The sequence below is a fragment of the Epinephelus lanceolatus genome, chromosome 24 (assembly GCF_041903045.1).
Source record: "Epinephelus lanceolatus isolate andai-2023 chromosome 24, ASM4190304v1, whole genome shotgun sequence".
Lineage (NCBI taxonomy): Eukaryota > Metazoa > Chordata > Actinopteri > Perciformes > Serranidae > Epinephelus > Epinephelus lanceolatus.
In genome coordinates this window covers 6797761-6824717 of record NC_135757.1, presented here as the reverse complement: position 1 = coordinate 6824717, position 26957 = coordinate 6797761, and the positions used below count along the sequence as shown (strand labels likewise).

The 26957-nt window shown below is 41.9% G+C and overlaps 1 protein-coding gene across 1 annotated transcript in view; it reads left to right on the top strand.

Moving 5' to 3' along the window:
* Nucleotides 1-24538, top strand: part of pudp (pseudouridine 5'-phosphatase) — a 48154-nt gene extending 23616 nt beyond the window's left edge. The window contains exon 4 of the mRNA XM_033615476.2: nucleotides 23942-24538. Coding sequence (XP_033471367.1) covers nucleotides 23942-24118 — 177 coding nt within the window. The 3' untranslated portion in view covers nucleotides 24119-24538. The remainder of the gene's footprint in view (nucleotides 1-23941) is intronic.
* Nucleotides 24539-26957: the final 2419 nt, after the last annotated feature.

Here is a 26957-nt window from a genome sequence, read left to right as displayed (position 1 = left end):
ACCAAATAAAAATGAATTCTGCTCTGTAGGTCCCGTCGGTCAGGCTCATTTCGCACAAACCTTCTCTTCTCAGTTCCAATTGCAGGCTTCCTGGTTCCCTCATTTCCTTCCGAACTCTCTAAGAAATGAGAAAGAAATTCAAGGATGACCTTGATGACACAGGAATCAAGGCAGCATGTACTGTGTTTGCCAACTGTTCCATTCTCACTTAGTAAAACATCATTTGCTGAGACATCCCATGTGTTTGATAGCTACACCGATCAGCCAAAACATTAAAACCACTGATAGGTGAAGTGAATAACTTTGGTTATTTTGTTCCAATGCATTGTTCTGCTGGGAAACCTTTGGTTCTGGCACCACCTGACATGTTCCACCCACTCAAACACCGTTGCAGACCAAGTACCCCCCTCATGGCAACAGTACTCCCCAATGGCGAATCATCTTTTCCTTTTTCTTCCTCATTGATCTCATGTTCTCATTTGCAACATTAGTTTCCATTTCCAGACAAATGAGCTGAAACACCCAGTTAAATCATTTGTCCTCACCTTCTTGGCCCTTCGCTGCCTGTCATCCCCAGTTTCTCCTTTTTTTCCCCTGTCACTCTTCACTGTCTAATCCAATCAAGTCATGTCACCTAGTTTGGTTCCTGCTGGCACTCTGTGGTTGCAAACAGAACCTTCAACTTTCTTTTAGAGAGAGACAAAGACAGAGATGCGAGTCTCAAATGGCTGTCTACGCACCTCCCTCTGCTGATTTTAAGTTAGAGAATCGTTCTTGAGTTCAGAAAACACTTCCTCTGTGGGTGCTATGAGTGCTCTTATTAATAAATTCACACCACAATAGGCAATAGCACCCCCATATAGCCCAAATGGAATGATCCTTTGTTTCGTAACCACATTTTCCTCCAACTGGGACAATCTTTCGTTTGGGACTGTGAGATTGGCGGTCGAATAAGGCGTCTTAGGGCGAATCTTTGAAGAGTTGATTATTCGGGGTCACCCCTTACGAAAACAAAACTGTTACACTTCTATTTAACTACAATATTATGCTAATTTAACAGACTTTGTTACTGGCCTATCTCATTATCATAACACTGTATTTCAAACCACGGTGAATTAACTGCTGCTTTCCCTGAGAAATGAGAGAGTGTAAGAAAAGGTTCTCACACAGCCTGGATAAAGTCGGTGAATTCCCTTTTGGCCGCGGGAGCTTTGGATGTGCAGATAATGATGCTGCAACAACACGGCAACTATGATTCAGGACTTGCCCCACCCCCATGCCTTTATTGGCTTTCATCCCTCAGAAACTATCAGGGGTTTACAAGGATTCACATAATAAAGAATCAACACCTTGATCCAATATGTTGAGGGGGGGGAATATCAGTATTTCCGAGATGCAGCCTGTGAACTTCCAGCCATTCACTTATCACTGTAGCCACTTCATTTTCCTCCACTTTGATGCCCGATTGTGCCACATGGCCGGGGTCATTCATAGAACAGATGCATCTGTTATGATAGATAAGCAAATGAAAATGATGCAGGGTGCCTTAAAATGTTTCCATAGAACGCTCAAAAACACTCCCGAGAGGTTTCAAACTGTGCTCACGCTGAGAGGCTCACTTTGTGCTTTTTTCCTACTCTGAAATATTCAAGATGGTAAGCTTTTTGGAATAAACTCTCACAAAATATTATGGGTTAGTGAATGGTTTAAAGTGCAGTGATGGCCAAGTTGATTTAAAAACGACTTAGCCCACACTCTGCAGCCCTCTGCATTTCTTCCTATCTAGTGCAGCACATGACTCGCTCAACTTGCATGCAGATATACAGCTCTGTCCCTCCTCCCTGTTTGTATTTTCCGAGCTGGATACTTTATCATCACAGACTTCAAATGTGTGGGTTAAGCCTGCTGCAGGGTCCTCCTCAGATCACAAGGAAAGGAAGGCAGGGTGGCTATGAGATTTGCAGACACTCGTTTTGGCTCAATGGTGATTTTTTTGATTAAGTCCTTGGGCTGTCCATGGGCTTTTCTTTGAGCCAATTGCAATCTCTTTACACTCAGCACACAGGCAAGTTATCTCTTAATGAAAATGCACTCAGTAATAGCTGCCTCTGTTGTGACTGCATTGTGTCAGTCAGTAAACATGTCAAGCTGTGTTCCTTTCTCACCAGTTTCACAAAGAGCCTTTTGAAGTGAAAGTCATACCAGTCGACTCCCGACAACACACAGATTTAACTTTAGATAGTTCCTTTGATTGATTCGCTTCGATTGTAACAAAGAAATGAAACTAATATAATTGAAGTAATGCAAGGGTAAACAGTTGTCCTGATGTCTTGCGTCAAGGATGGATTGTGAAGCATTTTCAAATTCATTTGACCATAAATGAATTTCCCCTACTGATGATATGTAATCAACAAAAACAAAGATATACAATATGAACGTCCAATAAAAAAGCTGAGGAGAGAGCCATTCAGTGCACAGAGATAAAATAGACATGGACTTTAGATACTGGATGTTGTAAGACCCATAAGGTGCCACAATTACCTCTTTTCTACCAACATGAAACTGAGATATCAAGTAAGAAGTCATTGCAGTCAAAGGTCAAGGACACTGTGACCTTGCTTCCACGTTCTTCTCATCAATGCGATATCTCAAGAAGGTCTTGAGGGAATTTCCTTCAAATATAGCACTAACGTCCACTTGGACTCAACAATGAACGAAGTAGATTTTGGTGGTCAAAGGTCAAGGTCTCTGTGACCTTGCATCCATGTTCTCCTCATGAATGTGATATCTCAAGAAGGTCTTGAGGGAATTTCCTCAAATTTGGCACTAACGTCCACTTGGACTCAACAATGAACGAAGTAGATTTTGGTGGTCAAAGGTCAAGGTCTCTGTGACCTTGCATCCATGTTCTCCTCATGAATGCGATATCTCAAGAAGGTCTTGAGGGAATTTCCTTCAAATTTGGCACAAACGTCCACTTGGACTCAACAATGAACTAAGTAGATTTTGGTGGTCAAAGGTCAAGGTCACTGTGACCTTGCATCCATGTTCTCCTCATGAATGCGATATCTCAAGAAGGTCTTGAGGGTATTTCCTCGAATTTGGCACAAATGTCCAATTGGATTCAATGATGATCTGATTAGAATTTGATAGTTAAAGGTCACTGCGACCTCACATGATGTGTTTTTGGCCATAACTTAAGAATTCTTATGCTAATTTTGACAAAATTTCACATAAGATGCGTAATAGATTAAAATAATTACGTAATGACATTTAATATCCAAAAAAAAAAAAAAAAAATCAAAGGTCAAGTTCACTGATACCATAACGTTCTGCAAAAACACCTTTGTGGTAATTATTCAACGCCAAGACCAGTAGGAGAAATGGGTGCCCATCTTGAAACTGTGCTGACTGTATACATCTTCTTTGCTGCAGAGTTGAAGATGTGTGTGAAGCACCCACATTTTAGAATATGTAGCTTCTTTGCAGCAACATCCATATTTGAAGCATTGTCTGCTGTCATGGCTACATATGAGTCTGCAGAGAGGTATACAACCCTGAAGTGGTATTTCTAGTTTAAAATAATGCTAGCTAAAATAATGTACTAACTTGAAATTCTGTTTCCAGAATTTCCAGAAGATAACTAAATATTACTAAAAGGAAGAGGAGGAATGGAGAGATGACAGACTGTAATGTGGTATTTTAACATCTTTAGGAAAGTTTAATACACTGTCAGTGTCTCTTGTGGTCTGACACTTTCTTTTCAAACCAGCCAGCCAGATGAGACAGTTCAGGAGAAAAGTGAGGTTCAGTCTGAGACTCAAACCAGAGAAGGGTGATTATACAAGTTACTGATTCCTAGATGAACAGCCTCATGAGTAAAATTTGCTTCATCCTGGTTTTGTTCTTTTTCATCTTTGTAAAAGCATTTCAATGCAGGAAAAATAGTCATGACATAAAACTATGCTGTCTATGCAGAAGAAAGATGTGAATGCTTTTGAAATTGGTGCTGCATGAGAAAAAGGACTGTGGCATTTGCAAGAGGGTGAAAACCTGCAACTACCAGAATGCACCTGGCCAATAAACGCTCCTACTAGTAGGGGATGTAATCCGATCTTTTTCAGCCTGTTTTCACTATACAGAAAACAAAATGGTGCCCACTTTCTGTTCATTAATTCTCAGTATAACAGCTAACCAGGGCACTAAAATGTGTTTCTCGGAGTTCCGTCTGAGTTTGGAAGAGAAGGGTGGGTCTCTCTCTCAATCCGCTTTTATATTCTTTGTGTCCGTGGTGGCAGGAATACGAAAATCTGTAGTTTAAGCAACCGCCCAAGAGACATTAAATTGAGCTGGGAGATGAGCAGGGAGATCTGGGTTCTGGTTAGATGGAAGGAAGTTTACCACAGTTTATTTACGCATACTACCCAAATTGTTATGGCACAAATCTGATTGAAAAGCGGCTAAGTTTCCGTTTAACAGTCACCACAGAAAGCACAGAGCAGGTGGTTTTGACTCAGCTTAGCCCAAAAGCCATAGCCGGCTCATGAAAACACCTGACGGGATGTTGTGTGCTCTGCAGAAAACAATCCCTCTCATCATGTTCATGTCCTAAAGCAGCCACTCTGAAGGTGCACACACAAACGACGCCGCGCATGCCACGCACGTTTTCCATCCTTTGGCACCTTTGTCTCAAAGTAATCCGGGGAAAAACCCTGGCTTTAGTTCTGCTCTGCACAACAGAGATGAGGAAATGTTACACATCTCTCGCTCAGTCTGCCCTGGGCTCCAGGGTCATTTAGAAGATAGTGGGCAGTCTGATACTATACCTTATTCACTGGCCACTGCACACAGGACACAAATGCCTGATGCACGTACATGTACTATTCCCCTTAATCTCATATGCCATCAGACCTTGTTCATGTATGTGCTTGACCCATACATAAACTGTTCAGGAATGCCCAGAGGAACGTGGCAAAGAGCTTAAAGGTGCGGACACACCAAACCAACATCATAGAACTAGCGGCAACGAAAGCCAACTGTTGCGTCGTCTACGTCGCCTCACGTCGCCCTGTGTCAGTTGCATTTGAACACACTACACGGACTACATCCAACAGCCAAGTAGCACAGACGTTCTGCGCCTGCGTGAGAGAGAGCGGAGTGAGAGAGTGGTACATCCTGTCAGCCGAGGGATTTCCTACCTGCGCAGCCAAGCACCGCAGCACCTCCACGGACTATTACATCCAGACGGTCCCGGTGTTTCCTCCGCAGGCTCCACTTCACTCAGCTGCCCGACAAACCCGCTGATTCTTCCCACTTTAACCTGAATAACAAACCAGGGCTCAGTGCTCCAGCTGGATCCAAACGGAGAGCCGGGGCTAGCTGGGAGACTAGCGGAGGCTAACTGGCTGTGCTTCCCTTCAGTCATGCTGCGGCTAACGCTCCGCTAGCCGCTCCCAGCTAGCTCCGGTTTGTTATTCAGGTTAAGGTGTGAAGAAGCAGCGGGTCTGTCGGGCAGCTGAGTGAAGTGGAGCCTGAGGAGGAAGCACCGGTTAGCCCTGGTTTCACTACAGGCAGATTCACTCGCTACAGGGGCGAGGAAATAAAACCTGAACAGCCAATCAGAGTGATCTCGCTCACCGACAAGCTCCGCCGCTGATTCAACATGCTCAATTGGCCGAAAAGCTGCCGACGCCAAAGTGCAGACGGTGCAGGACACACCACAAAACTAGGCCGACAGACGCTCACCGACGGCCAGACTTTGGTCGACGACCGACCGTCGGCTTGGTGTGTCAGGGCCTTAAGACGTCAACCTGGCCCCCAAATTTCCCAGATTCTAATCTGATCAAGCTATGGTGGGACTTGCTGGTACCCCACCTCACAACCCACTCAAAATATCAAACACACAGTGCCAGTGTTTGTGCCTCAACAGGTGAGAACCAAGTCTGATCCAGGGAGGCCCAACCATGGATCAGGTGATGAATTCTTGATCAGATTGGGATCTGGGTAATTTTGGTCCGATTGATGCAGCCTTATCATTCCTTGGGCCATTACTTTTTGAATGTGGCATGGTGCCTTGCCCTGCTGGGGGGCCACTGCCATCAGGGAGTGCCATTGCCATGTGGGGTGGTGCTTGGTCTGCAAAGGTGTCTGGGGCGGTGGTGTGTGTCAAGTGGCATTCACAGAGAGGTAAGGGCCAAAGGTTTCCCAGCAGAACAATGCATTGGAACAAGTTATTCACTTCACCTGTCAGTGGTTATAATATTTTGGCTGATCAGTTTATATATTATGTTGAAAAAGGTTTTTCTACACATCTCCAAGGGTGGAAGATAAAGTGTAAATACTGCATTCGTCAAATGTAATCAATTAGAGGAGTGCTAACTGTGTTGGGTTGCCTAATAATGAGACTGAGTTGGAAGGAAATTTGGGTAGCTAAGGTCACTGTTGTGCACTATTAAAAAAAAAAGAACAAAGTCAGTGACTGTCTTCAAAGAATTCAATTCAGCACTGAAAAGTTCAATCCTCTGCCCAAATGCTATCTGCAAGATGCAATTCCTCTCCAAAGTCATCTCCACTGGGTGTTTATGTGCAGATGTCAGAAAGATGAAAACGTGGCAGCTGCATCAAACAGTCCACCATGTTTTGAACTGAATCCCAGTCCACCTAAACTGGTTAACAGACTTGGAGCCAGGAGCCAAATCTGTAACTACAAAGGAAAATACACCAACCACTGCCAACAGTCAAAAGTTACTACAAAGGTATCCAACTCACATGCATAGCTACGAAAATAGCTTCTTTCTCTCCGTGGCATCATTGGTATCAGTGTCAAAATGTCACTGAGCATGAACTTGTACTCGCAGACAATAAAATATCATTGGAGTTTTACCGTAGAGCAAAGACCTATTAGATTGTTTCTCTGCAGAACATTTTCACTGCGACACAGTCACTCCACTGCCAGATGAAGGTTGTTGGGCAGACTGTCAGACACGCAGGTGACTCATCGCCTTCACCTCGGTGTCACATGCTGGCAAAGTCTGGAAGTCGAACAAGTCAACTAGGGCAGGCAGGTCTGTGGATGGTGTAACTCATTTGAAATGCTTCTGCTCTGGACGTTGTTAATCTCAGTGTTGTAACACACACGAATTAATGGCTCAGCACCAACAAAGCCCATTATTAGACCATTATTAGAGAGAGTGTTGCCAGTGCATCCACACTATAAGGAGACTTGAGAATGGGTGAGTGTGCTATATGAATCAAAGTTAGTTGAGCTTAGGGTTATATGAGTTCATACTGGGGAAAAAAACAAACAAAACTATCTAGCAAGCCTAAAGCAGCTTGTGTGTGGCTCCTTTAGTTTGCATTTCTTTGGAGGAGGTGGAGCAATTTTGTTATTACATCTCCGAACACACTGGTCCTCCTGTTATTTAAATCCCATCTGGAGCGATGTCCTTGTATTTTAAAGTGGATTGTTTTGGGGTTTTTTTGTTTTTTTTCTCTGTGGGAAGAGCTGCTTGTCCTTCTACTTTGTTTTTATCAGTTTCCTTTTTAATTGACTGTGAGAACACATTAAACCAAAAATGTTTTTGCATTCTAACACCAACATATAAATTAGGCCTATCTGGGAACTGATATGACAACGGAAAAGAATAAAAAGAGGAGAGTAAGACTTTGTAAAAGCTCATCACATGCGTTGTAATAATACCAGCTACAAGTAGATACTGGTATTCTTTTTTGAGCCCTCTGCGCTGGTTATAGCCGTGGCTGGATGCTGTCAGATATGCCTTAAGGGAATTTCTATGTGGCACAAACGTCCATGTGGATTCAACTATGAGCTGATTAGATTAGGTGGTCAAAGGTCAAGGATATTGAATCAGTCTCATTCTCGTGAGCACAATATCTCAACAGGCCATGAGGGAATTTCTTCAGATTTGGCACAAACATCCACTTGGATTAGACTACGAACTGATTAGATTTTGGTGGTCAAAGGTCAAAGATATTGAGTCAGTCTCATTCTCGTGAACGCAATATCTCAAACAGGACATGAGGGAATTTCTTCAGATTTGGCACAAACATCCACTTGGATTCAACTATGAGCTGATTAGATTTTGGTGGTCAAAGGTCAAGGATATTGACTCAGTCTCATTCTCGTGAATGCAATATCTCAACAGGCCATGAGGGAATTTCTTCAGATTTGGCACAAACATCCACTTGGATTCAACTATGAGCTGATTAGATTTTGGTGGTCAAAGGTCAAGGATATTGAGTCAGTCTCATTCTTGTGAACGCAATATCTCAAACAGGCCTTGAGGGAATTTCTTCAGATTTGGCACAAACATCCACTTGGATTAGACTACGAACTGATTAGATTTTGGTGGTCAAAGATATTGAGTCAGTCTCATTCTCGTGAACGCAATATCTCAAACAGGACATGAGGGAATTTCTTCAGATTTGGCACAAACATCCACTTGGATTCAACTATGAGCTGATTAGATTTTGGTGGTCAAAGGTCAAGGATATTGACTCAGTCTCATTCTCGTGAATGCAATATCTCAACAGGCCATGAGGGAATTTCTTCAGATTTGGCACAAACATCCACTTGGATTAGACTACGAACTGATTAGATTTTGGTGGTCAAAGATATTGAGTCAGTCTCATTCTCGTGAACGCAATATCTCAAACAGGACATGAGGGAATTTCTTCAGATTTGGCACAAACATCCACTTGGATTCAACTATGAGCTGATTAGATTTTGGTGGTCAAAGGTCAAGGATATTGAGTCAGTCTCATTCTCGTGAATGCAATATCTCAACAGGCCATGAGGGAATTTCTTCAGATTTGGCACAAACATCCACTTGGATTCAACTATGAGCTGATTAGATTTTGGTGGTCAAAGGTCAAGGATATTGACTCAGTCTCATTCTCGTGAATGCAATATCTCAAACAGGCCATGAGGGAATTTCTTCAGATTTGGCACAAACATCCACTTGGATTCAACTATGAGCTGATTAGATTAGGTGGTCAAAGGTCAAAGATATTGAGTCAGTCTCATTCTCGTGAATGCAATATCTCAACAGGCCTTGAGGGAATTTCTTCAGATTTGGCACAAACGTCCACTTGGATTCAACTATGATCTGATTAGATTTTGGTGGTCAAAGGTCAAGGATATTGAGTCAGTCTCATTCTCGTGAACGCAATATCTCAAACAGGCCATGAGGGAATTTCTTCAGATTTGGCACAAACGTCCACTTGGATTCAACTATGAACTGATTAGATTTTGGTGGTCAAAGGTCAAGGATATTGAGTCAGTCTCATTCTTGTGAACGCAATATCTCAAACAGGCCATGAGGGAATTTCTTCAGATTTGGCACAAATGTCCACTTGGATTCAACTACGAACTAATTACATTTTGGTGGTCAAAGGTCAAGGATATTGAGTCAGTCTCATTCTCGTGAATGCAATATCTCAAACAGGCCATGAGGGAATTTCTTCAGATTTGGCACAAACATCCACTTGAATTTGTAGCTTTTATGCAGCTGTCATGGCTATGATTCTGGACAGACATGGATGTAAACTGTGCTTGCATATTGACTTGTTAGCGGAGGCATACACTGCACAGCGGTAATTCTCGTTTAGCTTGTATTTGTTTACACTTTTTTCCAATGAATAATTAGCACTTCCTGTGTGCGATGCACTCATGGTGTTCAGACCGCTATTTATAGATTCCTTTGACACTGGGGAAAACATGAAAAGGTGATGATTCTCAAGCGTCTAAAACACATGATTAACAGATTTACAGACGTTTGTTCACATCCGACTTCAGACATAATGATTCCCCACAAAGTATAAGTCACACTGAATGATATAAATATGTGTTTCATGTCTATTAAGACTTGATTGAGTTATGACCCAGGCGTAGTTAGGGCTGCAGCAGTATGATATTTTCATGGTACGATAACCATCTAAGAAAATATTGCTGTTTCACGGTATTACAGAATTTAGCAGTCAGAATGACTCTTGAAGGAAGGAAAACAGAATGTTTTTTTCGGTTAAACAAATGTTTTAATAGTGTAATTGAAACTTAAAAACCATTCTCTAAGATTTTACACATTTTATTTTTAAATATTATAGATTGTCAAATGTGTACGGTATGATAACCATCAACTTTTATATAATGGTATACCTTAAAACCGGTAAATCGCTGCAACCCTGGAAGTGGTACAGTTTTTGTCCCGAAAGCCCCTTTTTTCTATGGACAAATATCCTTCTAACGCCTGGCATTTGCATTTAATGGGAAAGGTTACAATTGGCAGTCACTCCCGGGTCAAATGACTCTGCAGCAGTCATGGATACTTATCTTGGCTTTTGTCTTTCTCTTTTGTCTTTGTTCTGCTGAATGTCCATGTCTATTGCAGACCATACACTGGAATTTCCCATAGTATAAATACTGTCCAGAGTGATGAGTTAAATTCCATAGAAGCACAGTGAATATTTCTTTCCCCACCTCCCAAAGTAATGTTAATCGCATCCGAATGGGACTTAAGAGAACTTTTGAGGACTTGTGACTGAGCTGTGCTTCTTTCTTCCTCTAGATAGGACCTAAAAAGAAAACGTTGTCATAAAGTTTGTGTTAGAGCTGCCTTTTTTGTAACGTCAGTCCAGCTTTCCCCATGCTTCATCAGCATTTTTATTCGTCCACATGACTTTATTGTGAAAAATCCTAACCCTTAGTTCTGTTCAGGCACCTTTAGACCGCAGCGCCGGCCGGCGTATTTCATGTCTTTCATATGCTGATCTGCTGGTTTGTAGTCGTGGTTATAGCAGCAGTCACATTAAGAATTTGGTCCCAAATTTTGAACTGAATTCAGTCTGAATTTTGCTGCAGGCTGTCTTTGTCATCAAACCTTTCAGTCAGCTGTCGGTGGACACACCTCAGTGAGATCTAAGCCCATTGGTTTTCCATTGATGGCCAAAGATTTTACCACGTTTCTCTCACGATCGTCAGCTTTCATCTCAGACAGCCCGAAATCACACGGTGTAAAGGGAACTGTAGTCAAAAATTGTTAACATTTTTTAGTGCTCAGAAACTGTCTTGACAGCTGGAAGCACACTTTTGAACTTAATTTTGATGAATTACTTCTGTCTGCTTGGCGTTGGTATTCATTTCATGTTCATTAAGGGCACCATTTTTATTCCAGGTGTTGCTGGCCCTCCATCCATAGCAGTACATTGCTAACCTTTGTGCCAACTGACATCTATTCTATGTAATGTACCATAAATGTGCCATGAATAAATTGAATGTGTAGCAGCACATCACTAATGCAGCTTATTAAACGCTGCACCCAAGAGACAGCAGTGTTATGGTAAAGTAGTGAAAACACTGAATTGAAATTATGCAAGACTCCCCTGGGACTGCAATCAGAGGTTCAACTATAACTATAAAGCCGTGATAGTCTACTTTCATTAGAGCGTTGACTCATCTCTATACATTAAACATCAATGGAGTATCCCACGTCTGATCCTTGTCTATAAAGACATGATAGTTCTGATAATGAGCACCTGTGAACCCAGCTGAAACAAAGCAGGACGTAGCTCCTTGTAGACAGTCTTATTGAAGTGCTGTCCACTGCCAGCAAGTGCTGTCTGCAGGCAAACAGCGCCTGGGTCTTCTCCAAATCTCAGCACGCAGGCATCGGCTGCTGTCGTCTTCCCACAACAGGCTCCTCTAAAAGAGTTGACTGTATGTGTTGTGTTAGTGGGCCAGCTCTGCTTGAGACAATAGGAAGTGTATGCGTATGTTTGTGTACACACCAAACAGACACAGTATACAGCTCTGGCCTCACCCCACATCCCCTTTGTCTTGTCTCATTCAGCAGTGTTGACTCGGGTACACAGTGAATCCAGATTCAGTTGGCTCTGATGAATCTTGCATGTGTTTGGGCGTAGGCCTGAGGACAGGTTGTAAATCTTCTATGGCACCTTTTGAAGAGGGGAGGGGTACTGCGTCTCCTCACAGTTCCACGCAGAGAGAAGGGAAGTCAGGGGACCAGGCAGCACCGCTGGGAACAAACTTTGAAAGCTGCGACTAAAACTTTGTTCGGTGACACTGACATACTGTACACCTTTCTACAGTGACAGCTGCAAATGAGTCTGAACCAACTGGTATACCCCTTCCTCCTTTATTTCAAAGAAGGTTCTGCAGCAAAGGAGTAGTATGTTAAAAATTGGTTTGTAAAGCTTAACTGAAATTGCATGTTTCTTTTACTACTGCTGCCGCTTACAGATCTGTCATGTGAGTCTCGTTTTATGTGCTCTCCGTATCCACAAGAAAATAATTGCCATGGAGAATGCAGTCATTTATTTGGCCTGGCAGATTTATTTTTTCCAATAAAGCAAATCTAATCTAATTATTGGTCATTGAGCACATAGTCAGTTCTTTCAAATTGCTTTTCCTCTTTGTTTTAACCCTTCATTTTCATGCTTTGGTATTGGCAATAGCTGTGGCAGGAGGCATTATGTTTTTGGTTGTACGCCTGTCCATCCATCTGCTTGGTCTCATGGATGAACTGATTGGATTTTAGTGGTCAAAGGTCAAGGTAACAGTGACCTTGCATATGTCTCGTTCTCGCAAACACCTCAAAGAAATTCCTTCAGTTTTGGCACAAACATCCACTTTAAGTCAAGAATGAACTGATTAGAATTTGCTAGTTCAAGGTGAAAGGTCATTGTGATCTGGTTATCTGATTCTCGTAAACTCGATATTTCAAGAACGCTTTGAGGGAATTTCTTCAAATTTTGTCACAAACGTCCACTCAGACTCACCCATGAACTGATCAGATTTTGCTAATCAAATGTCAAGGTCACTATGATTACAATTTGCTAGTGTAAGGTCAAAGGTCAAGATCACTGTGATCTGGTCCATCTGATTCTCGTGAACATGATAATTCAGGAACACCTTGAGGGAATTTCTTGAAATTTGTCACAAACGACAGCTCATCGATGAACGGATCAGATTTTGGTGGTCAAATTTCAAGGTCACTGTGACTGGATTTTTGTACACACCGTATCTCAAGAACATCAAGAGGGAATTTCTTCAAGTATGGCACAAATATCTAATTTGATTCAAGGATTAATTTATGAAAAAAATTTGGTGGTCAATCTCAGGAGCGCAATTGGCCAAGACATCCACTTGGACAATGAAGTAAGTCCACACTTAAGTAATTAGGTTTTGATGGTCAAACGTCAAGGTCACTGTGACCTTGCATCCGTCTCAATCTTGTGAATGTGATATTTCAAGAACACCTTCAGGGAATTTCCTGGTATTTGGCACAAACGTCCACTAGGACTTGAGAATGAACTGATTAGAATTTTGTGGTCAAAGGTGAACGTTCAAGGTCACTGTGACCTCACAAAACATGTTTATGGCCATACCTTAAGAAAATACGCAAATTATGACAAAATTTTCACACAAATCTAATAGGATAAAATGATGAATTTTGGACATTTTATATCCAAAAGGTCAAAGGCCAACCTCACTGTGACATCACGTTGTTCTGCATTAAACACTTTTCTGGCCCTTATTCAACGTCATATCTCAGGAAGAGAAGGAGAGACATTTGGTCAGATACTGAATTGGTGACTAATCTTGGGTGTCCATTCAGAAGTCGTGCTGATTGTATAGATCCTCTGGGTTGAAAATGTACATGAAGCATCCATGTTTTCACAGACATGGATGTAAACTGTAAGTGCAACTTGGCCGGTTTTTGGAGGCATACAGCCATGAGGTGTTGTTTCTAGTGTGATTAATATATTCATTGCCTCGTCTGTAAAATGTCAGAAATATGTGAAAAATGGCATTCGCATTTTCCAAAAGCCCAAGGTGACATCTTCAGACGTCCCAAAGATCTTCAGTTTACAGTGATCGAAACCACAGAACAAAAAAAGGCATGTTTGGCACTTTTACTGGATGAATGACATAAACAGATAATAAAAAATTTGAGCAATCATTTAAGCATTACTCTGTCGAATAAACACTCAGGGAGCACTATATCTGTTAAAACTGTTTCCTTCTTTATTCAATGTTTTGTTGTATTATTAGAGAAAATGTAAGGCATGTGCAGCGTACAGGAAATAGTTGGGGGGATGATAAATGTGTCAAATAAACATTAGAAACTCCAAAACCTCCGCTCTGCTAATGTTTGACCTTCAGTCAACAGCAATCGTGATTGTTTTTCCCTGATTTCTCCCTGTTTACATCAGTGAGTGTACTTCCTCTGATGTGCTCCGAATTCAGGTTATGAGGATTTATGTTGGCACGAAAGATGGTTAAACACTTTTCTCTCTCTAAAAAGGTTTTAAAGTGAGTTTCAGTGGATTTTCCTTGTTACATTTTTATGAGGCTTTGTTGCTCTGTGGCTGGTCGTTTAACAAGCACAACACCTCCTCTTTGTGTGACAGCCACTGTTGGGAAATGGATTTGGGCCACAGTCAGCAGTACTCAGCTATTGATGCTGCTGTGGTTTCCTTTTGCAGTCACTTGAGGTAGAACTGTGTACTCTTAACTGTACTTTGTGACAATAACAGTTGGATATATGTGTTTACCAAATGGAGTCGGTATGATTTTGCAAGTTGACCCCATTTACACTTGTTGTTGTGCTGTAACTCCCATAAAAACATCGTTTATGGATGTTTTCAGATCACATATCTGATTATAATCCACCTTGCTTTTTCTAAGATAGATCTAAATCTGGGTAAACCCTTCTACTGCCTCTGCAATTGCCGATGATAGCAATTGAGAAAAGCCTTTCTTGCACAGATAAGTGGTCACAAAAGGGGGCTCTGCCCATTGGTCCGACATCCCATTGTTCCGACCATATTAAACCCACTGTTCCAAAGTCCTGTTGTTCCGAAATCATCATGATGCCCTGTGGTTAAGGTCTGGTTAGGTTTAGGCACAAAAACCACTTGGTTAGGGTCAGGAAAAGATCATGGTGTGGGTTAAAATGAAAAAGAAAGTGGCAAACACATAAGCCGTGAGCCTGCTTCACCTCAAGCCTTTCCCAGCTGACCCAGAGCTGGTCCCGGTGCACCATCAAGGCAGAAATACGCCCGCTGGGAGCCGTTCAGCACTCCGGAAAGCTCTCCACACAACTGGGACCCCAGAGTTAATAACAGGAGGTTATGGTGTTTCACTCTCTTCTCTCTATGACTCGACTAGTAGCCTACTTTTGTTGCGTCTGCTGATCCTCTATGGTACACAAATACAGTATAGCCTAGTATAATCACATATCGGAACAACGGGACGTCGGACTAATGAGAGGTCGGAACAATGAGAGGTCGGAACAATGCTACGGCACCCACAAAAGGAAGGAGAAAGCACGCAGCCTTGTCCGCAAGAGCATGTATTCACTGTGTTGTGTCCGAACAATGACTGTCTTCTGAGAGTAGACTTCAGTGTTGCAAGACAGTTTATTAAATCTCTTGCTCACAAACAGTGAAATCCTTGGGCATTCCAGGGGTTTCGATGCTGAACAAGTTTCTAATCCAGCTCTTTTCTTTGACTGTAACTTGGAAATATTTGCGAAACTGTTGTCGAAGCAAGACGAGGTGCGCAAGGGTGTTTTCTCTGACCCCATCATCAAAGGTCTCAGAAGTTGGGCCATGATTTTGGTTTCAAACAACTCCATCTTTTTTAGCACTGTTTGTTTTGTCCTGCCTTTGTCCTCCGCCAAATTCAGTTCTCTCAAACATGAGTGTATGTCCAACAAGTATGCCAGTTGACTGAGCCCCACGGTGTCTTTGAAAACATCTGATAAGGGGGCCAGGATACCAGGGCCTGCAGTGTGTCTACCTCATCTTGTGAATTCCTTGCTACTTCACTTGTGGGCAGAGTCCAACACACTACTAAGTCCATTTTCTCGGACAAATGCGTTCAGCAGCAGGAATATGTGCTCGGCCCTAGCTCTGGTCTCTTGTGTGGTTGCAAGGCACAGGCGTTTCCAATCATCTCTCTATCAGCTCTGCTAAATTTATGGTCTTACTCCCACTGTATCAAACCAAATCGAACCGTAAATCTTGCGAGCTGTTGCACCCCGAGTATCTATCAATAAATCATATGAAATTATACAATGTACAACAGTGAAATATCGAAACATCGGCTCCTTTAAGTTGTGCACTGTACTTTAGTCCTTTTTTGCATCTTCTTATATTGTTGGCTGCTTCTTTATAATTGTCCATGTCTTAGTTGTCTGTGGTTCTTTTAATGTAATCTAATAATTGGATGATCTGGTAAATGAGCGACTGAGATGCTCCGTTCTGCACCTGGGTGAGGTGATCCAGCGGCTGAATGTGATGCGCATTTGCCACAGCACATTGTGGAGAGTGTGAAAGGGATTGCCCAGAATGGTTTTTATTTTGTCCTTTGTCCTCTTCCCCGCCAAACAGAATGCTGACTGATGAAGTTCCTCTTGGGAGAGTAATTCCTTGGTTTATTTCAAAAAGGCTCCAGCAAAAATAACACGGTCTTGGAGAAATTGATACACCTTTGCAACATCTTTCTAGCTGCTGGGTTTCAGACCCACTTATACGAAAGCTTCTTGGATGCATTTACACTTGGCTTTGCGGGTCTGCCAATGGCCCATTATGGTACTGTAGATTGTTCCTGTGTGAACTGCAGCATGCGATACAGGCACATAGTGTTGTCCATTCAGCTTCAAAGATGTTGTTCTCATTTTTGTAATTTCCATCTGTAATCCACCCAAGTCATCAATCCACTGTGAGCTGCAATGCATCTGTGTCTGTTTTCCTCCATTTCAATACAGCACATTGGAAGCAGATTAAAGGGTCATTTCACTAGCTCTTTGGGTAATTACCAGTTTTAATTGCTCCCAATCAAGGGAATTAGCAAGGGCCTTCCATTGTGCACTCTCAGTGCTTCCTCCGGTCCTTCAGTTTCAGGCTTAGTGACATCATAGAAGTCAATTAGGGTTTAAAGAGACTCATGGAGGCCTCTTTGTTCTACCTGAGTATTAGAGTCGAACAAAGGTTCTTAAGGCTTTCACTGAGACTTAGCTTTTCGTGCCCTTGTGGAGCTTTAGACTCATTGTATGGCTGTTTCCTTTATTCACACTGGAGTGCTGTTTCCAACCACAAAGTTAAAGCTGTGTTTAAACCCAATAATGAATTCACTATCCACAGTTAATACAAAAAGGAAACAAAGAGGCCTTTCAGATTCAAGTTAAAGGGCACTTTGTGGCATGTATTAATGCTAATTTAAAACTAGAAAGACACGCAGAGAGTGCAGACCTTCGGCAAGGCCAGCGGCCTTATCTCGCAGTGTTAACAAACGTGGAAAATAATTTTTATTCCCGCCCAGATAATGGACCTGCACCAAAATTTAAAGGGTTCGTTGTGACCCATGCTTCACTCTTCCCCTATCAGGTTTCAGTCCAGTAGTTTTCCCATAATTCTGCTGACAAACAAACCAACGAACTGAACCAAAACATAACTCCTCCTTAGTGGATGTAGAAAAGGCTCAGTATTTAATTAAACAGATTCAGTATCGGTATCTCAAGATGAATGAAATTTATGGTGTATATATCCACAGCCTTTGACTTCCTGAACTGTGGTGTTAACACTGTGGAGCAACAGGAAGTGCGGTTTGTCAAGGATTTAGACAATATATACAACCTACTTAGCAAAACTAAGTAGATGATAGTGGACTTTGGGAAGAAGCAGTAAAGGAACTATGCTCCCCTAAATATCAACAGGTCCTCAGTGGAGAGGGTGGATAGCTTCAAATATCTGACTTGGGACTGAGTCGGTATCACCTGAGACGCCTTGAGAATCTCTGGGTCATCCCCTCAAATACTGAGGAATTACTACTCCTACTCCTGAGTTTCCTGATGGGAAACATCACTGGCTGGTATGGAAACAGCACCGAACAGGACCACAAGGCCCCGCAAAGAGTGTTTCATTCAGCTGAACGCACTAAAGGTGCTGCTAACCTTGCATGAAGGATGTTTATAGCAGACAGCAAAAATAAGGCCAGTAGAATCATAAAAGACTTTTGCAAAGGCACCATCACATTCTGGCAGACTACAGGAGTGGATCTTGAGAAGAACTTTCATTGGTGAATGAGGCCCACTGACAATTGCTTTCTGGATGAAAAACGGGTTTTGTTTGACTCATGCATCCCCTGCCATAAGGATATATGCATCATATGGACCCTATCTGTGGGTAAACATCTCTCACACTGCACTCTGTCTCAGAAAGTGGACGATCATTCATTGAACATGCAACTGTTCTATTTCTTATGCCTCTTATGCGTCTGCGGTATTCATCTGAGATTTCAAAACAGGCAAAAAAGGCCTTTTGGACAAAACAATGAAGTCACTCCTCCTCACTGTGATTCAGAGCCAAGGACACTTCACTTACTTACTTACCAACCAAACAGTGTTTTTTTCCAGGAAATGGTCTTCCTGCTCTTTCAGCCTTGTTGAGTGAGTAATAAGGTATTGAGCTTTGACAGCTGTTGAAAATACAGGCTGCTAAGTCCATATTTGTAAAGCTTGTGCATTGAAGTAGTGCAGGTGTAATCTATACTGTTTAGCTATGCAATAGTTACAATGAGAAAACAGACTGTCTACACCTTAACTGCATTCAAGTGCAAACTAATGGCACATGCACGGGATTGTTCGAGGGTTTTAAAACAGAATAGCCTTCAAATACAATCTCAGTGTGTCTTGCAGTGTCTCCATCTCACCCCTGCTCTATCTTGTCTTGAGTTAACTGTGTTCAGGTGTGCTGCACACAGGTGAAGGGGTGTTGTTTTAAGAGGGTTTCTTGATTTTGTTGGGGAAAGAGAAAAGCAGAACGGTGGCGGAGTGGAGACAGGCCGCCTTGGGAGGAGAATGAACTTCAATGGACTTGTGTTTTTGGTGATTCCTCTACCGTGTGTGTGTGTGGAGGACCAGAAAGTAACCGAGCCAACAACCAAGTAGGACCAGATTGTTATATATTTTTATTTTTATTCCACCCCGGTGAGTTTGATTCCTCTGTTTTTGGACATTTTTCTATTTTTGCAATGTATTGCTTTTTACTAGTGCCTGTATTTTTATTTTAAGCAGTGGACATTGGGCATTTCATTCTCACTGGGATTATCTTGAGTTGGACATTCCACCGTTTACCTTTCTGCAACTTTTTCTCCTGTTGTTTTCATTTGGGGAGGGGAACAATATATAAATAAATCATGTTGGAGTCAGGCCCCTTCCTTTGTCTACCCTCCGCTAATCAAGATTAAGTAACGCCGGGTGCACAACCTATTTTTCCTGTTTTAACGGAGCGTTTCCCCAACGCATTTCCTACCTCCAGAACAACGCCGCAAGGTTCCTTCATTGACGGACCTGGCTTGATGCGGGCGGCTAGCTAGCATGCTGTCGGCGAGAGCTGTTGCGAAGTCATCTAGCAGAAGAGCTAGCAATGTCTTCCTGCGAAGATCACTCATGTTGACTGTCACTGTACCAACTGAACTGAGAGGAGTTGAGTAGTGTACTATTGAAAGAGCTGATATATATAGAAATTAACGTGAAATTCGAAAATACAGAGTAATTATCAACCGCAGAGAAATCAACCTATGCTAACAATCATTTTTAATAGTGGAAAAAAAAGCTTATGCTTATTTTTCTTTTGCATAAATAAATGAAATATTGTTTGTTTACAACTGCGATTGCAATTTATTTTCTACTTCTGGCACCGCTACTCTCCGTTTCTCCCATCTTGTCAACACCTGAGTAGGAAAAATCCAACGCCTCTATGGTCCGACGGTCAACGGAACCGCTGCCGTGTTGTGCACTAGTCCGTTACTATCCATCATTTTCACCTCCATTGGAATGAATGACTTCCGGTCAGCGTCAGTCCGTCAATGCGTTAGGTTGTGCACCCAGTGTTATAACTGTAGCTTTCGAATTCAACTCATAACTAGGCTTTAAAGGTTAGCTGATTGTTATCATAACATCAATGGAAACAACGCTTTTGTAATTTTATTTCACAGATAAGAAACAATAAATTGTGAAGACAATAAAGCCCCCACATGATAGCGTTTTATTTCCTGTGTGTGATTTTTCCTGGCTTTTGTAAGTGCTAATATCGTAGGCAACTGGACTTGCTTGCTTGAAGACGTTTCGCCTCTCATCCAAGAAGCTTCTTCAGTTCTAAATGACTGGTACAAAGTTGGAAGCTTTAAACCCTGTGTGGGTGGGAACCCGTGCTGAGTCGTAGGAGTCACGTAAGCTCTTAGTTTCGGAGTCGTTAAGGTCACCTGGCCACCAAGTGAGTCGTTAGGGTCAGGTGGGACCAGGGGTGAATGGGTGTGAGGTCGTCTGAGGAGGGGGATAAGTAGTGTCATAAGCCAACCTTCTTATCCTGGCTTCATATTAGTAGAGGAAAACTCCACTAGCTGCTAGGCTAATTTATGTAATGAAAAATGTCATAAGGTAATGCTAATAACGTTATCATGTTGTATATGTGTAAAATTTGTATATTGTAAAACAAATTGCTTACACACTTGCATGGGCTACAGCGTAGGCCTAGGTACAACTATAAATCAGCTGTTAGTCTAAATTCTGCAGTGAGGTTCTTTTCCCTCACAGATGCCACCTAGTGATTGTTGCCGGTACAACAACTCCTGAGTGTTGGAATCAAAATGCAAATGAACGAGGCTGCACGGCTCCTGGAACAGAATGGTAATAGTACACTTTCAACCCTATAAGCAGCATTATAATATGAAGCAGTCATTTTGATGTAAACATTAATATCTTTGCCTTTGTCTCTAAGTCTAGCATAGTTGGTATTAACTGCTCTTCCTCACACTTAGAGTACTGAGCCCCCACTCCTCTCTGTGTGATTATTGGATACTGAGAAATGATTAACCTCCCGGTGACGGTTCAGCTGTATTAATTTACTGCAGATGTTGGAATGTCCTTGTTGAGCATTTGCACAGTTAAGTATTTCAAATGCCAATTAGGCTCCATGTTATTCATATTTTCACTTGGCTTGGCATGTCACAGTGACACAGTTTTGCCTCACAAATGACATTTCCAAAGACGGTAACAGGCAGGATTCACGGCAGCAGCGACTTGTTTCAAATCAAACTTCACGCAGGAAGACAGTTTTCTTTGACTTCTAAGAGGATAAATGTTACTTCTCTGTGGTGAAATCTGTAAGTTTACACTGTAATCCCCTGTTTTTGGTATTCCAGGCACTAATCCTCATGGGTTAAAAATGACATGCATTTATGTGTGCATTTTATTGAGCTTTTAACCTTCGACTGTACTTGATGTAAGCAGTAAAATGTGACAAACTCATAAATACATGGGTATATGACACTGGAGGAACAGTCTCCCCCAGTGCTATAGAAGCCCCTGCTTGTTCAAGGTGGGAATATCACATCGTCAATCCGCCTCACTGTTCTTTTTAACAGGTACAATCATGGAATGGGGGGCAGAGTTGTTTTGCCATTGAGCTGGCAGCAGAGGTAGTAACAGCGCTAATGATGTCTGTTTAAAAGAGACAGTCAGCAGGACAGAACCATGGACAGAAAAGGTGTGACGTTTTGACAATGTGTTTTGCGTGCAACCCACTATGGGAGACTTAAAAAGTAGCTGGCAGCAGTTAGCAGCTAACTCAAATTGGGACAACAATGAGATCCAGGAGCTCCTTACAGGGATGGCTTGTGGGATGCCAGCATGCTGTCTAAGATCAACATTCAACCCTTTGTTGGACAAAGAGACCCAGAAAATAAAGTGGTTCATGAAGCTTCATTTGGCCATTGCTAGTTGAAACCAAACTGCATTGCCATCCCTTGAACCTTTTTCATTACACCAAGAGCACCATCTAGTGGGTTCAGCAAATACACCTGGTGGTTCATGAAGCTTCATTTGGCCATCACTCGTAAAAGGGTTGTGTAATGTGACAAATATGGTGATATGAAATGTATCACGATCCACCTCTGTGGATAATTTGGCTCCTCGTTAAAACCTCCTGAACAATGAATACTGAAGAAATTCTAACCAGGAGAAGTTTCAGCTGGTTGCAATCTGTCATCCCCACCACTAGATGCCACCAAATCTTCTTTAATCTTACATGGTAGACCTTGAACAGCTTGTTTTACATGTATACATTACATATAGTCCTTTAGTCTTAGCGTCAGAGAAGCTAACAAATTCTGCTGTTACACTGCTACAGTGCAGAATGCCTTGTACCTTGAAGCAACAAAAAAGGAAGATGATGACTGCACTGGAATGAAGAAAATAACACTTGATTAGGATAGGATAGAGTCCTGGAGTAATTTGTTTTGGAAGCAGGTGAAACAATTTTCGACCACTGACAGAGTTTTCTCTAGCTTCTAGTTAGATACAACCTAATGCAATCTAATTCAGCAGCACCACACATTACTGGCTCAGACAGGGGAAGTAGAATGGCAATGAAAGCTGCAGGCACTGAGAGAAAGTTACTGTGTAGAATGATGTCATATTAATGTTGCTTAGCATTAATTGTCACTGTGTCATTTTTAAATTTCTATTGATATTCATGTTAATATGAAGGGGTTCCCAAAAACAAAGCAATGTGTAGACTCATACAGAAGTCACCCTGCTTTCTCAGATGCAGGCCCAGGCACACTATCTTAGATTCTATCTTAGATAGCCAGAGGTGTTATGTTTTCGGGTTGTCCGTTCCTCCATCTGTCCAATTGTCCTATTCTCGTGAACATGATATCTCAGAACACCTTGAAGAAGTTCATGAAATTTGGCGCAAACATCCACTTGGATTCAACGATTTACTCATAAGATTTTAGTGGTCACAGGTCAAGGTCACTGTGACCTCCTCTGTAAATATCTCAAGAACACCTCGAGAGATTTTTTTAACAAATTTGGCACAAGGCTTCTTGGACTCAACAGTAAACTGATAAGATTTTGGTGGTCAAAGGTCAAGATTACCATGATCTTCCATCACTCTCATTATCTTGAATGTGATATCTCAGGAACACTGTGGGGGGATTTCTTCAAATTTGGCATGAATGTCCACCTTGAGTCAAGGATGAACTAATTAGATTTTTCAGATTTGGCACAAACGTTTCTTAGACACAACAATAAACTGATAATACTCTGGTGGTCACAAATGTCCACTTTGAGCCAAGGATGATCTGATTAAATTTTGGTGGGTCAAGATCACTGTGACCTTTTCTGTCTCATTCTCGTGAACGTGATATCTCAAGAACACCTTGAGGGAATTTCCTCAAATTTAGCACAAAGGTCCACTTGGACTCAACTATAAAATGATTAGAATTTGGTGGTCGAAGGTCAAAGGTCAAGGTCACTGTGACTTGAAATGACACTTAAACACAGAAAAACACTTAGTTTTTTTTTGTTTGTTTGTTTTTGTTAGATGACTATTTTGGTACCAACATTTCCTGGCCAGTTTCAATTTAGATTTTAATTTATCAATTTGAAATTGATAAATAATCCAAAATATAAGTGTTAAAATCATTCCTCTGGCACAGTGTCAACAGTTACTAAGCATTACTAGAACATGTACCTGGATTATAACCACTGTTCAGGTTTGGCTTTAATTGCATGCAGGCTTTTAATATGCACATTAACTCAGATAATCTTCAGTGCAGGGACTTAAAATATTTACAAAGCCAATGACGTGGCACTACAGGGAGCACCATTGTTCTTTGTAGATTAAAGGGATATTACACCTGGCAGAGGTAAACCGTTATCCTCTGAGAAATATCAAGCTCATCACATTAAAAATGGAAATGCTGCTCCATTTTCCTTTGTTTGTTTTTGGTCTCAGCTCTGCACTGTCCGCAGGGGTGAAATCCTGTCGACCTAATTGGCTTATAGGATAATATCATTTTGTTTTCCTCTCCTCTGTCCTTGCTCAGTGCTTGGTGTTTGAAGACGCTCCCAGCGGTGTGAAGGCGGCGTTGGCTGCGGGGATGCAGGTGGTGATGATTCCTGATGACAACCTGGACCCCAGCCTTACCCAGGAGGCCACGCTGCGACTCAGGAGCATGGAACAGTTTGAGCCGCAGCTCTTTGGCCTGCCGGCATACGACTGAGCCGGAACCCAAACCTAAAGCCACACCATGTATGCAGCAGGGCTCCGTTCTTCTTCCTCAAAGTAAATTATGATGACACAGTGAGAAAACCAAACTGATTGCTTGCCTGCATATCTCACCATGTTGTGGGGTGATACTGATGATTTCTGTTGGTGGCAGTTAATGGTGCTTCATTGTTTTCTGATTGTCTCAGATGAGACAGCATATTTTAATCTGTGTAAGCAATCTTTGTTCACACTTTTCTTGATGTATCACACATTTTTTTTATGTTGTACTGGCAATAGCTGTGGCTAGAGTCTGTCCATCTGCCACATTCTTGTGACTGCAATGATTCAAGAACACCTTCATGAAATTTCTTTAAATTCGGCACAAACGTCCACTTGGACTAACGAATAAACTTGTTCAATTTTGGTTGTCAGAGGTCACTGTGTCCTTGTCTATCTTATTCTTGTGAAATGGCTATCCCAACTCTCTCTTCTTTTTTTGTTAAATTTAGCACAAAGCTTCACTTGGACTCAACAATGAACTGATTAGATTTTGGTGGTCAAAGGTCAAGGTCACTGTGACCTTGCGTGTGTCCCATTCTGGTGAACACAATAATTAAAGAAGGCCTTGAGGGAGTTTCTTTAAATTTGGCCCTCATCTTCCGTTTCCTAAGCTTTCCTCTACCCTTCTCATCTCTCCTAATTCTTCTTCCTTTTTTATTCCTCCGCCCCGGTAAAAGCTGTGGTTGGAGGCAAAATGATTTCAGGTTGTCCGTACATCCATACCTCCATCCTCTGTCCGTCCCATTCTCATGAACACAATATCTCAAAAACTCCTTGAGGGAATTTCTTCAAATTTGGCACAAACATCCACTTGGACTCAGTGATGAACTGATTAGAGTGTGGTGGTCAAAGGTCAAGGTCACTGTGACCTTGCATCTGTCTCATTCTCGTGAACGCGATAGCTTAAAAACACCTTGAGGGATTTTTTTCAATTTTGGTATAAATTTCCATTTTGACTCAAGAAGAATCTGATTAAAAGTGGGTGGTCAGAGGTCAAAGATCAAGGTCGCTGTGGCAGGTAGGTCGCAATTGTACTTTATTAATTCCATAATAATAATAATAATAATAATATGTCCTGGATGTCAATCAAAAGACATTTTCCTGTCAAAGCAGGAAACTCTTGAACACACATACGTAGTGGAGCTGTCGAAATACTGTTTATACAACACTGTCTTTGTCATACATTGTGTTGAAGCGGCCTTATTGAAATGCCAAAGACTCTACTTCTCTCCTCAGTGTAATCCAGTCCTCACCCTTTCATCTCTGCTCATGTCTGCCTCAACACTTAGTACATTTCACATGTCCCCCGTCCTCTTCCTGAGCAGGCTTTAACGGAGGGCCCACTGGAGTCGCCTGGTACCACGGCTCCCTCAGGCTGCTCAGATAGGATTTCACTACTCTTCCATCTACTTCCCCTCAGTGCCTCTCTGGCCTTTCATCCTCAAGGAGGGTAGGTAGTCCTCTCAGCCCCCCCCCCCCCCCCCCCCCCCCCCCCCCCTCCTGCTCACACACTCATCACTCTGTAGTTGGACATGTCATTTATCCTCTACTGGACTCAAATGTGCTTTATGTCTTCCTTTGCCTGTGTGCGTTTGCCTTGAAGTCTTTAAGAGTGACTGTATTATTTTAGGTTTGTCTCAAATCAAAGGCCACTTGAAAATGTCACGGGGTCAGATTCCAAAAGGACGTCATTCACATTGTGTAACAAAATCTTTTCTGATGTGTAAATGTGTTAACTTTTCATTATCAAATAAAGAAATCCATAAGAAAAACCAAGAGCGTAATAATTATGTAATTTCCATTCATTTTTAATTCATTTTCATCTTGACTTTGATTTCAGATTTAATTAGGCTATGGGTTCTTTTCAGACATATTGCATAGGGTTTTCTTTTTTTTTTTCAGGACCTTTAGAATTTCTAACTCTAACTCATGCATGTATAGCAAATGTGCTGCTTCATTTTAATCTATTTGAGCATTTGATTTAAGTCATACAATTATGCGGCTGTATTGTCATTTCATATCAAAGACCAGACTTTAACAGCGAAGTGTAAAATAAAAGGAAAAGTACTTTAAATTATGATTTGCTCACTGAAAGTGGACTGTGTCACAGAGGATTTGTGCTAAGTAAAAGTTGAGATCAAGGCTGCGGCCATCTACACCTACTCAGTTCAAATATTGGCTGCTGTTGGGAGGACTGTCTGGCCTGGAAACCAAGCTTTTATTTTCTTTTATGTCACAGATAAACAAATTGTGTCGAAAATACCGCCCCCACACCATAGCATTTTAAAGTATGTGATTAATCCTGGCTTCATATGAGCAGCAGGGATCTTCAACATTATTCAGGCCAAGGACCCCTCAGCTCAAGGATAGACGGAGCAGGGTCCCTCTACTACATAGAGTGTTTAAAAAGGAGTTGCACTTGAGATATTGCTCTTAATATTTCTGGGTCATCTCTTGTTTGCGTTTGTAAGTCAGCAGCAGTTGTGGCATGGCTAGGTGCATTAGCCTCGCCCTTTGCACTTTTGCCGTTGGCTAGTGATGGCCAAATGAAGCTTAAATTTGCTCAACCCACTAGATGGCACTCTTGATCTAATGAAAAAGGCTCAAGAGATGGCAATGCAGTTTTGCCATTGGCTAGTGATGTCCAAATGAAGCTTCATGAACCACCAGTTGTATTTGTGGAACCCGCTAGATGGCGCTCTTGGTGTAATGAAAAAGTTCAAGAGATGGCAAAGCAATTTGGTTTCAACTAGTGATGTCCAAATGAAGCTTCATGAACCACCAGTTGTATT